Source organism: Rhea pennata, chromosome 1, assembly GCF_028389875.1.
Source record: "Rhea pennata isolate bPtePen1 chromosome 1, bPtePen1.pri, whole genome shotgun sequence".
Lineage (NCBI taxonomy): Eukaryota > Metazoa > Chordata > Aves > Rheiformes > Rheidae > Rhea > Rhea pennata.
This window is the reverse complement of record NC_084663.1, coordinates 84256159-84274258: the sequence shown is the minus strand read 5'-3', so window position 1 is coordinate 84274258 and position 18100 is coordinate 84256159. Positions and strand designations below refer to the sequence as shown.

The 18100-nt window shown below is 40.2% G+C and overlaps 1 protein-coding gene across 3 annotated transcripts in view; it reads left to right on the top strand.

The window, feature by feature from the left end:
- TEAD4 (TEA domain transcription factor 4) overlaps positions 1 to 18100 on the top strand; it is a 60952-nt gene that overhangs the window by 7038 nt on the left and 35814 nt on the right. For 2 of the 3 annotated variants that reach the window (XM_062593421.1, XM_062593428.1), the window contains exon 4: positions 10170 to 10424. The exons of the other annotated variant lie outside the window; for it this stretch is intronic. In XM_062593421.1, the coding sequence (XP_062449405.1) occupies positions 10170 to 10424 (255 nt within the window). The remainder of the gene's footprint in view (positions 1 to 10169; positions 10425 to 18100) is intronic. 3 annotated transcript variants of the gene reach the window in all.

Below are 18100 nucleotides of genomic sequence, written 5' to 3'. Positions count from 1 at the left end.
CAGTCCCCTTTGTTTTTAACACCATATGAATTAGACATTTTCCTGATAGGGAGGGGCAGGTTTTCCAGTTCCTGGTGCCACTGGCTGAGTCACTGGCTCTGTTTTTCTGTTCCATTGTAGTTTTATAGTTACCCTCTTCATATCTAATATGTGATTGCCAATAGCTAAGTGTTTTACTTTGCTGTGCTTCTGAGACATGAGTGTGAGTGCTTTTCAGAGCCTGGATATAAACCTTTGAAGCTTCTGTTTGCTGTTGCTAAAGAGAAAATAAATTTCCATAGTCCTCAGAGTGCTTCCTTTTGAACATTAATGACAGATGTCCAGACAAAGTCTAATCTATTGTAACCAGAACTGCTGTGCTTTAATTGAAGGAAAAGTCAGGAGAGCATTGAGCTGGTGTTAGCTAAGATAGGAAAGTACAAAAGAAAGGGTGATTTATTGATGTGGGTAAAAGTTCATCTTACCTGACCATACCTCTCCTTAACAGGTCCTTGAAATAAACACATGGTTACCAGAGTAGCAGGATTTAGAGAGGTTTCCTTGATTTGAAAATCTGGTCAGCTTCTGGGGGCGGGGGGAGGGAGGAAAAGAGAGGTGTAAAATAGATTTGCATAAGAGGACTTTCTCCTTACTTACCACTTCTTTCTTTATCTTTTTAATTAAAGAAGAAAGTTTTTTTCCCTATTCCATTCATGTGTGAAACATCTACACAAATAGAAGAAAATAACTGTGCAGGACAAACAATGAAAATGGCTGTATTGTGTCCATCTAGTAATCTAACTGAAAATTAAATAAGAAGCATCTTATTCCACTCTTTGTTTTTGGTCACAGCTTATATTTGTAATAACATATTCTAAAAAATAGAGTCAAGTCTGCGTTGGCTGTGTCCCTTTAAGAATCTAGTTTAGCTTGGCTAGCTGCCCTTGTTCCTCTGTAGATTAATCCAGCAGAAGGTATATAACCTGCTGACCTTCCTGGGGAGAAGGGGCTGGAAGGGCAAAGAGATAAATTAGAAGGTTTGTGCTTTCCTGTAATATCTAGGGGTAAGTTTAACTTATGTTTTCCAATTTTTACTTTTTCTTTTTCCTGTTTTCTACTTAGTGTTTCCAGTCTGAGGGTTGGGGTCGTAGTTAGAGTAACTGCTCATGGTTTTTGCTTGCTTTCTGTGAAATCTGTATAAAACAGTTTGGAAATAAGAGTATGTTTACTGCCACAATTCAGAGGGAAGTGTTCTGACCTCAAAATTACACTAGTCTGAGTTGAGGACAGCTCCGCTATCAGCTGGTGGGAGAACTAGCTAAAATGGCTGGCACTTGCTTGTCTGCTAGAAAGATTCAGACTCTGTTATACAAGAACAAATCAAGTGGCCTTTCCTAAGTGTCAGCCCTTTAGAAAAGATCTTTTGAGCTTTTTGAGCTGTAAACAGTGAATATTTGTTTGCTGCATATTCCAGATGGCATGTGTGTACTCCAACTCCGAGCTGAGGTGGTCTCTGAGTCCATGGAGAGCATGCTGCTTGGTAGGCAGTAATGAGTAGGGCTCATTCATGGAGCGCATGTGTTTCACGGTTGTTCCTTTTAGGAAAACGTTGAGGCATTGGCTTATGAAAATTTCCAAATGCCTTTTAGCTCCTGCTTAACTCCTACTGCAGTCAGGGCATATGCTTAGTTGGTTGACTGAATTGGGATTCCATTTTATATACATAGTCTGCCTGTGTGTGGTTTGCTTCTGTCTTGAGGATGTAGTAATGGCCTTCTTAGCCCTTGCTGGACAAGGTGATGCACATATACACAGCATAGACTACCTGAAAGCACTACAAATGTGGAAATCTGGCTGTGCTCATGAGCTCTGGCTAATGCTTGTATATATTCTGTGGAAAGACTATCAGCCCAGGTTCAGCTATTGCTTTGGGTTGGAGGCTGGTTATTATTTTGGAGCTGAATATTTTCACTGCTTTAGATGAGATCTGAGAGGGGATTAACATCTGTCTCCTCTCTGAATTCATGTGAAATTCTGATGTTGGTGTCACGGAAATCTAAGCATGTCACTGTCGTGAGTTTTTTAGGACATCTACCTTGAGTTCTAGACAAGAGGATGAGAGGCATCATGAACAGAAAGCAGGAATGGGGTACAAGCACTTAATGCTCTCAGATTTTGTAATATCCAAATTATAAGTCCCTCAATTTTGGAATACTTGGTAAACTCAAAAGATATGTGATTTCCAGAAAGTATTCAGCTTCAGTCCTTAGAAAACTGAGCTGCTTTGAAGTTAAAGCACTTACAATTACAGATTGCTTTTGAAGATCTTTTCTTGTCTTGAAATTCTTGACTGGATTTTACCCTCAGTCTGATTTTTGCCTCTTTGTGCTCTGGTTTTTCGTAGGTCAAATGGGGACTCTTTGAGTCTGATGGTGAGATTTTCAGAGAACTGACTTTTAGTGGATTTAGGAGCAAGACTTTTTAGGTTCATGTTAAGTTCCCTATCCCTTAATACTAAGGTAAAGAATACTCTTTGATAAAATGCTAAGTTTGATTTATATCTGCATTAAGTTTGATTTGGTAAGACCTAAGTCATTTTAATCAATCTCTACACTTGCCTGTACTTGAAGGGTCAGTCTTCCTTTAAACATGTTAGTTAACATTATTGATGATTCTGTGATAGAAAAGGAACATGATTATTGTACTACTTCATGAGTAATTCCTTCCTAACCAGCTCTGTGCTTGTTGAGAATATAACTGCTACTAGCATAAGCCTGGCTAACCTTTTCCACGCTACCACAACGTTCATCTGTTTAGAAAGCTGAGAGACACATGCCACATGTCTCAGGATATCAGGGAGAATGGGAACTCTGGGAACAGCTCCCATATGGGAGAGAACAGTGACTCCTCAGGAATTGTGCTGTTCCTTTGAGGGCTGGGGCCAGCCCAGTGTGTAGTTGGATCCCAGGGCAACCTGGCAGTGTCAGTCTCAGCTGCCCTTGCTAGCTCATTTTCTCTCTCGGTTCAGATGTAGATTGCCCAGTAGTCATTTTGTCAGCACAGTCTCTGGCTGGTGACCTTGTAATATAGCCCATATGTGAACTGTCTGTGGCTCACAGTTAATCCCCAAATTGGCCACCCTGGACTAGTGGGAACAGAACTAGTCTCTCAGTGGGCATGTGCCTGTTCTTTTTTCTTTTTTTTTCCTTTTTTTTTTCTTTCTTCTCTCTAGGGCAGCCAGACTTTGTGTTCTGTTTCATTTATCATAAATGTAACTGAGTGGATGGTGTGCAAGGCCACACAGAGTCTTATCTCATCACGTCCTGTTTAACTGCATTTTCCAGGACTATACTGATAGAAATTCTTGTCTCTCCTTGTTTTGATTTATATCACTGTGCTGAACACTACATTCTCTCTCTATTTCAGCCAGAGCTCAACTGCTGCAATAATTTAAGAATGGTGTTTTGCTTTGCCCAGGAAGTCAGGTGCCTTTTGAACAGCAGCTGCTGCAGGCAGTTTCGGTGTACCAAGCAAATGGAGCCTGATCTGGTGCTAGCCAGTGTGATAAGCATTCTGCTAGAGCCCAAGCACGTGTCGGATGTGACCTGAGACAAGTAATGCTCCTTCTTTTGTAAATTAGTCTTTTTCAGTACTTGGAAAGAGACAAAAATCTCGGAGCACAATCTGTAGATGTAATGTAATTGCATCACCTTACCTAATGCACATAGGGAAATCCCAGTTCTTTCTTCCTTACCTGGCCTTGTGCTGCTGCCTGTTAAAGAGTTTTTGCTTCACCTACACAATGTAACACCTACCCTAACTGGTTTTACTTACAGGATTCAGCAGCAATTCTCTGGTGTTCTGGATGGACAGGGATATTCATAGGGAATAGTCAGTATCGCACAGAGATTGCAGGAGGCCTAGGGCAAAAGCTGAGATTGTAACCAGTCTCAACACTTGGCTAAATTGTTACGGAAGAAGTGGAGCCCTCTGAAAAGTTATCAGTGAACTGTTCCTTCTTTTCTCCGGTGTCACTGGAGCTTCTGACGGAACCAGAGTGGCTCTGGCTTTAGACTGATTTAATGACTAGAATATAGCTTCTGCGGAGCCTGAGTGACTGGTTGCCAGGTAATTACTGATACATAGGTGCTTCCCCATGTCTGCCCTTTCCAATACTTTTTTTTTCTCTTGCAATCTTTGAGTTGCTCCCCCTTAGAGCTACTCATCTGCTGATTGCACCCATTCTTCTCTTTCAGAGGAACTGAGCCATTATTGTAGTGTCCTCTAGAATTTCCCTGCCTTCTTTCGCTGGTAAGTTTCAGTACTGTGTGCCACTGTACCTTACTCAGTAGCTTTCCTCATGTTCCAAACTGTCAGTTTTCTAAAATCAAATCTCCTTGTATTACTATACTACATTGTGTAAATAACACTTGTTACTATATTCTTTATGGAAGTAACTAGTTCTTGCTGTTTCCAGGTTTTCTTATTGCTGTAAAATACTTCTCTAAAGCTATAGTTTGAGCAATAGGGTATCTCTTCCAGCTGGACTCATTCTTTTTTGAAGTTATCTACTTGACTGCATCTGTTGGCAACCAGACATGAAAATGCTGTGGTTCAGCTCCTCTGTAGTAGCAATATTTGGCTCTCGTTACCAAGGCAGCAAGTGCCAGAATTGTGCATTTTTATTTGCATTACAGTAACACCAAATAATACCTGTAATGAGATGCAGTCCCTGCCCCAAGAGCTTGCAATTCTGTTAAATGAGGCAAAGGATGAGGTTAGGAAGGGAGGTCCACAGTAAAGTGAAGTGACTTGCTCAGAGTGAAACCTACTCAGAAACAAGAATAGAACCATGCTGTCAGACTCCCCAAGGCTGTACTGGCAAACATTCCTCCCACAGAGAAGTAAACAGGGGTGTCTTTGCTTAGTGTATTATGCTTGAAACTAATTCCAGGAGGAAAAGGGGGTGGATATGGTGGTGGGGGAGTCTTTTGGACAGAGCAACTTTAAGAAAACTGAACAACTGAAAACAGCTGGCTACAATTTTTCAGATCCTCAGGAAAGTATGATTTTTGTGTTGAGCAGCTGCCACAAACACTTAGGAGGGAACTGCTACCAACAGCAGTAAGTGCGGGACTGATATTAGAAAGCAGATGTGTCAAACCCATAGAGTCTATTAAAGATGCACCCTCTGCCAACGAGTCCTCTGCTGAAGGGCTATCTTGGCAGCTATCTGCCCCTGTAGAATCTCTGAATCTCAATGAGATGCCATGTGTGAGAAGGAAGAGAGCTAGCATTGAAAGTATCAGTACCAGAACAGTTAAATAAAACTTGATGGTGGTGCTGAAAGATTTTTGTGCTGTTCTCCATGGTTTTCCTTTCCTCTGACCCAACAGGCTGCCTCTGTGAGATGGGCCATGGCAGAAAGAAGTACAAGGACTGAGAATGTTTGAACAGAGGGAAATGTAACAAGGAAGTGGAGATGTTGTGGTGATGAGGTGGAGGTGTTGTGAGGGCCTAGTGTCTTTGATCTTTGTAGAGAGGGCATGACTGGAGTCCACAAAGAAAGATAGTTAAATCACCTCTCAGTGAAATAATAAAGAATGTGATCAGAATAAGAATCACTGTAAGGTACAAGACCAGAAATGCAAGAGCTGAGAAAAGAAGTGGAAGGTTAAAACTGAGGGAACTAAAGAGGAAACATACCTTAGAAGCTCTAGTAAAGTTTGCCATTATGAGAGAAGATCAGCAGATTCAGAGGTTGTTGTCCAAAAGAACTGTGTCTAGGAAGGGCATTCAGATTTGAGCAAGTCTGCCTGGGAAGAAGAATGTCTGTTTAGTGAAAAACTCCCTTTCAGAATCAGATTCTTTCAACATCGGAATAAAACTGTGGTTACAGACTCTGCTGCAAGTGGAATTAAAAAAAAATTACAAGTACTAAAATACCTTATGATACTAGACCACTCAATAAAACAAAACACCATTAAAGTTACTTTATGTATATAGTTGTTATTGAATAGTATTATATTACTTATAATATTAATGAATATTATTTAAACCTTTACTATTAACAATATATTCAACATAAATGTTCTAATTTTGACCAGACTGCTTTTCTGATGATTCAAAGCAAAATGATTCCACTGACAGTTTTTTGTCTTGCCATACTTATTGTAGAGTTTGGCCCCCAGCTTCTCTGTATTTTGTTTTGCTTGGTTTAATAAATGTCTACTTTGGCCCGTTCAAAGTTCTGTTCAACAGTCTAGGACACTGAAGGCCTGAAGTGTTCAGTCGAAGAGAGCTACAGACCCAGGCAGCATCTGTCCAGATTTAGCCATAGCAGTGTTTCATATCTCTTAGCTAGGTGGTATTGCACATGGTGCATAATTACTGAAGAAAGCCACACAGGCTCTTTAACTTTCTAACCTGAAGCAGTCCCTTAAAGCCCCTAGCACCTTACTGAATGAGAGATTTTCACGGTCATTTCAATCTGTGGCCTTTCTTAAACTCTCAGAAAGAAGGCTGATTAGTATTAGTGTACTTGTGAGTTTTGATATTTCAGACAGAGATGACCAAACATTCTTCTTAATTTTACAGTCTACCCAATTCCACTTCCCTCAACACCAGTCAGGAATAGCTTTAGTGCCAAGAAGGCAGAGGAGAATCAGGCTCCAAGGTACAGAAAAGTTAGAATTGGCCATGATAGCACATGTCATTGCCTACTGACCTAGGTGCAGCTTGAACTAACATTGCTGAATTGCTGATCTGGGGTGAAAAGTGAGGAGAAGCTTTTTTTTTTTTTTTTAAAAAAAAAAAATCTAATCACTTCAAGATTAATCTAATTTCTTCTCTCATTGCTTTAATGTACTCTGTCACCCTTGATTTAGACTGGTGTGAGATAGGGCTCAGATATTCTGTCTCTTGTTCTGTGGATTCTCCTGAATATTGAAACAACTTCAGCTGAGGTCAGTGCAGCTTTTCTTTTGTTTTTGAAGAAGAGAGTCCTGGGAGTTGACAGTGTATTGCATAGAGCATGTCTTTCCTCTTCTACGTATTTTGGAGTTTGAATCAGAAAGGACCTAAAGCTAGCTCTGTTGTTGAAGATGGCACAGAACTGAAGCCTCAAACAAATAATGATCAGGCAGGAACTTCTAGTGTGTGGATGCAGATGCAAAAACAAAAGTATGCCTTGGATATATTTGTTCAGTTTCTAGCATAGAGCGCATCTTGCTCAAATTGTCTGCTAGGTGTTCATCCACATCTGCAGGGGCATTGAGAGTAAAGTAACTTGGTTCAAAATTGGTTCTTTTTGTGTTTGATGGCCATACTTTGCCTAGGACACGATTTTGTCTGCTTGCACACATTGCTGGGGGATTTGGCTCTTGAGAGCAGTGGTTGTAGCTTCTCAGCAGCCATGATTTTGGAAGTCCTACTGCTGAGCAGGAAGACTTATGTTTTCACTTGGTGGAGAGCCTGCTGGTTATTTTGAGAATTGCCATTCCCTGTGCTGTTGCAGTATGAATATATTTCCTACCTCAAACCTTAGGCTTCTTTATGCATTTGTCCATTTCTCAGTCTGTCAACCTAGGTTAAACTAACTTATGCCTTATGTCTGTGGAGATTTTAATGTGCATTAAATATGGAGAGTGTGGGTAGCCACCAGGGACTACAGATGCCTGGGGAAAAATCAAAAGAACAACTGAAACAGGTAGCTTCTCTTTCTCTTCCTGTGTCTGAGTCTCCATGTGGAAACTTACGCTTTACTCTTTGCTTCCCCAGCAGCAGAATCTCTCAAATACCCACAAATTTTTTTTGTTGAGTATCTGACAATGACAGTATTGGTGATAGATGCTTGCTGAAGAAAGCAACTGTTATCATTTATTTCAGGGCCTCTAAAAGCCACACTGCCTGCTTTAGTGCCATCCACAGTGTGCTTCAGATATCTATTCTAATGATAAAGATCACAACTGAGCTTCTCTCCCCCCCCCCCCCAATCCAGACACTTATCATAGTGCTGAAAATGTACAGCATGGGTCAAAAGGATTTAAAAAAGTGTATTGTAGGGATTGAAACGGACTAATGGATGGTAGTACACCATATTAGTGGTTCATATATGCCAAACATCCTAACAGGGGAAATAAGTCTTATACTAGATTTTCTGAATTTCCACTTCAATCACTTGTTAATACTCTGCCTCATGATGTGAGACATATACTGTGTCCAAAAATTTATTATACAAACACCCAGTGTTATCTTACTTGTTTCCTGAGTTTATGGAGATGTAAAATAGATATTTGCTGCTGTCCAAAGTCATTAAAGAGTAGTAGAGCCTTCCGAGAACCAATGTTGTCAACATCTTACAAATTTTTACAGCTCATGAAAAAATGAAATTCATGAGAATTTCAGCTTTTATTAAAAAAAAACCCAAAACCAAAACAAAACAAAAAAAACCCAGCCAGTCACAGTCTCAGAGAAAAGTTTGCAAATCATGAAATTCAAAAGGGTCAGGCACAATACAAAAAATAAAAAGGAGCCCATGATGTCACATTTTTAAGTCAATATCATGAGAGTTCCTGGATGCCTGAGCCCTGAATTTTTGACAATTTGAAGTTGACTGAACGGGTCTGCTTTGTCTTTTTACCAGCTAAGATTTGGCATAACTACACTAATTTTATTCTAGCTAGTTTTCCATGTAGACCATGCCCGGTCATCTCCTTTGTCCTGCTTATCATCATTGTGATGCTTTTGAGCCAGTTTGTCTTGGCATGTCAGAGCTCTTGATGATTTTGGTGCTCTTACAAAAAAGTCAGATTGTGATTTCATTGCTACTCAGCTCAATGTGGTGATACATAGGGAAGTTTTGAGCTCTCTTACTTTGTTTCATGAGGTTAGCTGTTATTTTATGAACCTTCTTTGTGGCTCAGATAATAAAACTATTAAAAAGGTAAACAGTTTTGGAACTGAAGCAAGGGAATGGTTGGAAGTCTGTAGAAGGCATTTGTCTCTGTGATTGGCTGGAAACATCCATATGGTACAGTAGTGTTTTCTGAACTGCGGTTTTAGCAGCTCCAGTTAATGACTTCTTTCTTATTGCAGGAGTTCATAAGTAGATTGTAACTTACTGTAGTTTTCAAGAGTTAGTAGCTGCCTACTTAGATTTAAGAAGAAACTGGCTTCTACTCCTGTCCACTGGCAATCTGATAGCCCAAAACCTGTAAAAAGATAGAGGGGCAGAGAGCACAGAGAATTGTAAGAAGTTTGCCCAAGGTCATTCTGAAGATGAGTGGTAGAAACAGGCTAAGCACCCAAGATTCTTGACCTGCAACCCAGGGCTTTTATCCTTTAACTCAATAGTTCCTTCTGCCCTTGCCATCATATAATGCTGAGATTTGGGAGACATTCCATTAAACTGCCTGGCTCCAGGAACTGCTTTTTAAAAATGTGGCTGATCATTAAGAAGCAGAAATGTCAGTGTTAAAAATGACACCAACCGCTAACTCCAGTCCAGTGAAACAGTATCTAAGAAAATTCCAATCCCAGTGCTCAGTGATGACTAGATAATTCATCGCAGCTTTATTTTGTGTGATGTCGTTCATCCAAACTGAATCCCTGTATGCATGCTTCAGAAAGTTAAATGGCATTACAAAGGTAATGATAGCAGATGGAAAAGGAAACAAACAGACAAAGGTTTTTTGAAGGGAATTGAAAAGTGATATAGAGCTAGTGAGGCAAAGAGATATAGGAGCAGGTCTTCTAGCAGAAGGGTCTGCAGAAGAAAAAGCTTTTATCTCAACACTAATGAAATCAAGTACATGGTTGAGTTACCATTTAAGGTAAAACTGAAGTAAAATGTGTTTCCTTAAGCCTTGGTGGAAGAATTTAAAACTCACATAAGTTATGAGTTAGGAACACGTATAGTTAGTTGCCATGCCAAGCTGGTAGACCCCTTCTGTTTTGGTTATTCAGTTATGTGTTTGAATCTTAAGATGGAGCAGAGGGATAGAGCCTGTTGAGGCAGAACTCTGCGTTTGGTAGAACTCTGCTGTTAACTGAAGCGCTCCGCTGTTGGGAAGGCCAATTCATGCACACATGGGCTCCTCATTGAGTATGTTAGTTTTTTCTTCAGCATCTCCTCTGTTTTCTTAGAGAGGAGGATTTCTAACTGAAATGGGATGTGTTTGTCATTGCAGATTCTGAGTCTGCTTCTCCACGTGGCACATTGGAGTTTCTAACTGGCACCATTACCTCCAACGAGTGGAGTTCTCCCACCTCCCCTGAGGGGAGCAACGACTCAGGGGGCAGTGAGGCCTTGGACAAACCAATTGACAATGACGCTGAGGGTGTATGGAGTCCAGACATTGAGCAGAGCTTCCAGGAAGCGCTAGCCATCTACCCACCATGTGGACGACGGAAGATTATCTTGTCAGACGAAGGCAAAATGTATGGTAAGGAGAAAGAAAGGACCCATCACAGAACCTCAGACAACTTGCCATGTGCAAGCCACTTGATTTGTACCAGTTGATGTTCTGAACTATTTCCTTCCTCTCCTGGGCTATCCCAAATGGAAGCAGTTGGTCAATTCAAGTTATATTTAGGAAAGCCAGTGAAAATTTTAACTAGCATAAAATTTTAAACTCCCCCATCCCATCTTCCCCGCTACACACTCACACAAACAAAAACACACACACATTCCCCAAATCAAAAACATCGTAAGCTAAAGGGCGTCTCTTTCAGAGGAGAACCAAGGTAGAGCGCAGAGCTACGCATGCTGCTGAGCTAAGTTTTGGATAAGTGAAATATGGCTCCATGAAAGTGAATAAATCCATCTTTTAAGGTATCTCCTACTGCCCTCTCTAACCTTCTTATTATTCTAACTGGTAAAGGTCTGTGTCTCTGGTCCTGAAGGTCATAAATTGAGCTCCTGAACCCCTGAATGGCCCTGCTGGTGTTGTATAAGCGTACACAGTTCTTTAGCTACCTACACTTACCTACACTTTCTGAGCAGAAACTAGGCCCTTGTGGCTGCTCTCTTTCACTCTAGTTTGCCTTCTTACAGCACTAGCATGAATGTCTGTCAACTGTGAGTTGTTTTCAGCTAGCATGCTACTCAGTCCTGAAAGCAGAGAAGCACTGGCCTGCAGCTGCAGCAGAAGCCAACTTCTAGGTGATAGAGGTGATTTTTGACCCATTCCACAGCTGTTAGGAAATCTCTGTTGCTGTTGTCCACAAAAAGCAGGTTTGGGGCTGGATTGTTTAGTTTGGAAGGAAGCACCTGGTACTTCTGTGACTCCAAAGCAGAGGCTGAGCGCGCACAATCTTTGGATAAAAGTCCAAGGTTAAAACTGTTTCCCATTGCACTTGCAATAATCTTGTGGAAAACAGCCTTCTGCTGCAAATACTCATTTTTTTCTTCCTTTATAATTTATTGAATTTGTGTGTCTCAGCAGACCCCACCATGGGAGCACCATGCCCTGAAGCTTCATATGCAGCATTTCACATGTCATTTTGCAGGTTTCTGTCCCACCCATCAGATCATTGTTCCCTCAGGTAGGGAATAGATTGCTACAGATTGCTGTGGTGGCTCGGGTGGAGTCTTATTTACAAGATCTTATCTACACTGGATGGTTTAAGTGGGTGCATACTCATAATTATGTGTGTATAGAGAACACCTTCAGTGCAGACCTTAGTTCAGTTCTTTCCCTAGCTTTTCTCATCCACACAAGTACAAGTACTGATCTAGATTTTGTGATAGTTTTGGACTGGGATAGCTGCCATGGCTATAGCTATAAGCTTGAAGCCAAATTCCACTTCTGTCTAGGCTGATAACTTGGCTATTTTGCAGGTAGATCAGAAGTTAAATCCCTGGAACATTTATAATCCTCTGATGTCTTCCTATAGTTCCTGCTGAATCTGGTTCCTCAGTAGTCCAAGCTGAATGAATTGACTGCCATGGTCTCAGCCTTTCTTTTCCTGCAAAAGCCTCTTTTTTTGCCCTCTCTCCTACCTCATCTAGTGCTTTTCTCATCTTGTACTGAGTTACCCCAAAGTGCAAACTTAGGGGGAAACTTGTCTTTTTGGTTATGTTAGCTAAGCTTAGGCTGTAGTGGCTCCATCTCATGAGGCCCCAGTTGCAGAGTTAAGTTCTCCCACAGTAGAGATTCCAAATGCTCCTGCTCTGTGCAGGTACAAATATTTTTATGACCATGCCATGAAACAGACCAGGGAACTGATCCAGCTTAAAACTAACATGGCCAAAAATGGAGAAAAAAGGAACTTTAATTTGGATCCATGATCTGTTTCACTGCCTTGCTCCATAACTGCTTGGGCTTGCACTCAGGGAAGGGATGATGGAGATGGGAATGAGCAGCCATAGTTGACGTGAGGGTAGAATTCCTCTTTCAGAAGCAATTCTTGCTTAAAATGTTGAACAACTAAAATCTGACTTGAAAATCCACCCTGTGGCTCATCAGGGTTACAAAGGATAGATTAATAACATGCTCCTCACCATTGTAAGTCCATGGTAGTTTTCCTGACAGCTGATTCTTAAAATTACTAATCAAACAGATGTGTTTTTAAGACTGTCTTCATTTGCTAATAATTCTGCATAGCCCTTGTCTCTGAAATACTTGGACTTCGGGGTTAATGTGTCAGAGCAGGGAGTGAAATGGACTAGAAAATAAATAAGAGAGTTGTGGGAGCAAAAGCAAAACCAAAGTAGAATGAATTGCAGAAACAGAAGAGACTTAACTGGGGTCTGACCCAGCATGCACTGGGTGGAAAGTCTCTAGTTAAGTTAACCTGTAAGGTACAGAAGGTAAATAATCTATATGCAGAGTGAAAAGTCTAGACCAGGCTCTGGGAGAAGAAATGAATAGATATTCTGCAAAGCCCACCCTCACCCCCAAAATGGCACTGTGTCCCTGCTTGCCTTCACTGCACCTGTTCCCAGTGTGGACAGTTAGTTCAGTGCACTCCTGACAGAACTCTAGACTCTGATTTATGCCCTCCTTTGCTTACTAGTCTTTAGCATCTATGCCAAGGAAGAGGAGCCCAGCCTGTGATCTATAGAAAGATATGACCAAACAGGGAGAGTAAATATAGTCCCTGATTTCATCTTCACTGCTTATGAGCCAATTCACAGAACAGGGCAAGCTGTATGTGGAGCAGGCCCTACCTCTAAGGGAATATTGTTTAGCTTTCCCCTGACTCATTTGCAAACAACTCGCTGAACCATGGTGTAGAAATTTTACAGAGAACTGTGTGAGTCCTTCCCCTTAACAAAAGGAGAGCCTGCCATTGTTCCCCATTTGGTGTTGGCTTATGTGGTACATATGTTCTTTTGGCCATGTTATTTCAGGTCGCAGGATCTCTTACCTGTGGAATTTATACAGCTTTTACCTGTTGGGGGACAACCTGTAATCAATTTAAAGTTAGTTATAGTTCCATAGCTTTTACTTGTTGAGCAAGCTAAACTTGAGAACCAAGTCAGTATGGAGAACTTGCACTGTTTTGTTTAAACAGGTATAAAACTGCACCTTTTATTAAAATCATTTCAGTCTATACAAAGTGCCTCTTGCTTATGTTCCCTAGCCTGCTCAGGGTTGTCTTGCTGCTCACAGCTCTTTAGGTTACACTGCTCATTACTGTGTGGAGCTTGCAGAGTGGGCGATGATTCCTATTATACCTGTAGGTCAGTTAAGCTCCTCTCTGTAGAGTGACCGTCTGTGTCTTGGAGCCTTTGACTTTTTTCTCTTCTTCCTTTTTTTTTTTTTTTTTTTTCCCTCTCTGTACATATTTCGTTACCATAGGCAGCGATCTGACCAAATAAGCTTAGACCATATTATTGCTCAGGGTACAAGCCCTCACTGGCTTCTCCAGCAGTCTCTGCCTGCCACATGCTTGAGGCATAAAAACCTATCTTATTTGATATGGGATCCTATCTTTTCTCCTGATTGTTCTGTTAATATGCCCTAGTCTCACTGCTTTTAACATTAACTTACTGATCAGGTTTCCTCTGAAAACCACTAAGGTATTGTGGGACTATTTTCATAATAGTGTTACCTACTTCAATACCATGGAAGCATGGTATTATGAACCTGGCTTTTACCTTTTCCAGCTGTATCTTTCCATGGGAGAAATGATGTCAGTAGCATCTGTACCAAAAAGGTATTCACAGAGTCTGGTGTTAGTCAGGATGTCCTGGCATCTGGTCTGTGTAAAGACAAGGGAAAATCTGTGATTTGCATGGAGATGCTAAATAGAGAGGGGCTCCTAACACCATGAGGACAGAGAAATAAATATTGAAAATACCCTAGTGAGATTTAGTTTGATAAAAGACAGTTAGGGCATTTATTTACAAGCAAGGAAGTAGAGCTTGGGACAGCCCTGATAAAGTGACTACCCTAGCTGTTCAGTGTTCCCTTTCATTGTACAAAGTCTAGCTGTTTCTGAACCAAGGCTTAGAGCACTATTTCATAAGACAAGCTGGAATTGGTGATTGTTTGTGTTAGAATACTCTTCTGTAGAATGTGCTAGGTTAGCAGCTAGTTTCCAAACAGCACGGCTGTTTCTATGGGGCAGACGGCCAGAGGCAGTCATCTCCCCAGCTGGTGCCCTTTCTTTGTGAGTCAAAGCCTTAATATGACTGACAGAAAATATAATCTTAACAATTTCCAAAACTTAGAAGTTGGATGTCAGGAGAAGCTTACTTAACCACGTTACTGGTTAAAACCTGAAGCTTTTGCAGTTAAAACCTGAACCTTTGCAGTGAACTGCAAAGACTTGGGTTTGCAATGTGAAATAAGGTGCTATAAAAGGTCAATCTGGTGCTGAAAACTTCCATGTCATAGGTAGTTCATCCCACTCCACTTATGAAGTGACAAGGCAAATGTGAAGAATATTGTCTTCGTCTCACATCGCTAGTTAATGTTTTCCCTAACTTCTAATATCAAACTAACAGCAAAACTGAAAAGCAAGCAAACAAATCTGAAGGAACAAAATATATGCTACCAGTTCCTGTTCTCAAACCCTTTTCCTCCTTAAGGGGAGGAGCATGGCAGCTATTTTAAAAATTAAAACCTTCAAGGTGTAAGTGTTCTATATCTGGTGTAGCATCTCACTTTGTGCTGTTTCAGTGCAAGCAACTGGAACATGCTGACGATGTGTTTAGTTGACATTGAACTGGCAATTCTGGCATTCAACCATATGAACAGCCCTTTATCCTACAGTTTTGATAACAAAATTGAATCTCCCATTGTAAGGGTGTTTAACACTACAAGGCAGTTGAAACTTAAATCTATGGAGAATCAGTCAGGATGCAGGCTTTTCTCTTCCCTTCTTTTCCGGTGTAGGTGTGACTTTTGTACTGAGATCAGCAACATTACTTAATAACAAAGTCGGCTTTCGATTTTGCCTTTGTGTGTTCTGGTTCTTTGGTTTTATCTATATAAAGCCAGATTTCTGGAGATTTTTGCAACAGATTAAGCTTTTGCTGGAGTTGGTAAAGTTTTTCTTTCCATCTTCTTTGTAATCTGAGTTTAGAGTTCTTTGTGTAAAATTGCATTTCAGTTTAACTAATATCTTCTGTGTGTTCCATGCATACATATAAAGAATTATTTTCCCACAAATTCCAGGCATTTTCTGAGAACTGAGAAATTTACCTCTTCTGAAATGCCTACCAGCCAGGAAACTGCTGGTATTTGCCGGGGGTGGGGGAATGAAAATAAAATAAAATAAAATAAAATAAAAGCCAAGCACTTAATAGTGCTATCTGTAGCTTCTTTCTTTAACATGCTTAGTAATGTTCAGAAATAAATTAATGGTTCTATTGTGCCATAGATGTTCTCTAAGTTATGACTACTTTTTAAAATAATTTTATTTTATTGTTTAAGAAAATGGAACATATCTTCTCTAGTCCCTTTATGATTTTTAGCAGCTCTATATTCCCAGTCTTTTTTTTCTGTCAGGCCTAAAGCCAATTGTACTGTGTAGGCTTCAGTGTTTTCCTCATGTTCAGGCAACTGCCTTCATTAACAAAACTGCATGACCCTTTTTGCTCTTCCTCTGGCTTTATTTCTAAATTTCAAATATTTAATAATTCTGCAAGACTGAGTTGATTTGGAGGAGTATATTTCTCAGCCAAGTATTCTTCTCTTTTATTTTGTAAATTACACTACCAGTATATCTGATTTCCTGTTTGCTAAGCCAGCCTTATGGTTTGTAGCTGCATCCACTCTTCCACCCATTTCAATTTCATTAGTCAATGTTTTCACTTCTTGCAGTCATTGTTTTGCTTCTGCTATACTTTACACATTTCCAGTGTTTTCTGAAAGATTTAGTAAGAAGCCCTAGTATTGTTTTCCATTTTTGAAAACAGAGTTCCATCACAACTGGAGCCACATATTTCCAATTGCTAATGTGCTCTTATATATATATATGACTTTCATTTACAGCTTCAGATTGAATTCAGTTCCTGGTAACCTCAAATACGGAAAATGAAAATAGATCTCTGCTGGCTTGGGTTTCTTTTCCCTGAAAGTAAACATGTATGAGTCTCTCTTCTGGCCAGGTTTTTACAAATGCATTACCAGAAAGATCTCAAAAACATAAGAGTAAGTTCTGAGAAGAGCAGCAAGCCTACCAGACTTAACATTGATTTGGGAGTTGAAGGGACAGATTTAGGAGGAAAGATTAAAGTAACTAAATATACATAGCTTGGCTCAGTGATGACTGAAGGGGGGGGTGGATACATACTAATGGTCTAAAAATATTTGAAGGGTGTTAACATTTAGGAGGGACAGGGATTATCTTATGTGGAACATGTGAGCATGACTAGGATTAATGGGAGAGAAAGAAGAAATATAGGATGGATATTACAGGATGGATATCAGAAGCTTTGTGGCAGTATGATGCCCTGTGCTGAGGGATCTCTCTCCTACAAGGAGTAGAAGGGAAACGCTTATTTGGGGCTTTTAAAACTCTATCAGAGAATACTATAAGGAAAATATCTGTGAAACTAATCCAAAGGATAGCCTGGTAGGGTTGTGCTTTGTATCAATGAGAGATGGATTTTAGATTAAACATACTATGATTTTACATAAGAAACAGAGGACAATAGGCATTAGCTGATCACCAAATAATTACTTTTTCACTGTGAATAGCTGCAGATTTTTTTTAAATTGTTAGTATTATATTTTATTATGTCTGTGTTTCTGTGGTGTGAAAAAGTTTTAGACCAGTGGACTCGCAAGCCCTGTAGTTTCTCAGAATTTATCTAAATTTTATTCTTAGTCAGACATTGGGTAGAGAAGGCAAATAGCATTTCCAAGCAGAGGAATCTACATAGATAGAGGCAGCTGATGAGTGTGAATACACAGATTGTACAGAGACCTGGCCATAGGAAAATAAGAGTTTACTTTCTTCAACAGTGCAAGCAGATAAAGTCTCTCACATGAATCAATTTTCTTTTAAATGTATGTCTTATAGAGGCCAGGTATATGTGAAATACAGCTTAGCAAAACTTTATTGTTTATTAAAATATATGTGCACATTTTTTTAGGCAAAAACAATGCAAGACAACATAAACTTCCCAGGTTCCATGGCCTTCAGAGTTTTGGCCCAAAAGGAAAGGAAAGACACTTAATTAGAGGAAGACAATATTACAATTAAAAAAAAGAGGCTGTATTTTCATTCATATGGGATCCAGAAAAATAGTGTGGGAGAACTAGAACTGTTTATTGGTTTTAAACAGTTGCTCATTAACTATCCATAACAAACCCTGTATTGTCTCTGTATAATCAAGATCTGGGCAACAAAACTAGGAAGGCTGTGTGCAGTTTGCACCCTGACAGATGGTCTTGCAAGTCTGTTGGTCTCTGGCAGAGCTGACTTAAACCTCTGGGGCCTGGGCCCACCTGCTGCTGAAGGGTGCATAACCAGCAGCTGCTCCTCGTTAACTGTCACCTTGAACTTCTGACCCATCTTCTGGGTGCTCCCTCAAACTTTCAGCAGCTCAGCACACACATGCATGCAGACATCATCATGCTCTGTCCATAGCTTCTTGAACAGGAAATTACACTGTTTCCACCAAAACTTTTCCATCTGAAATGACTTTAGAATCATT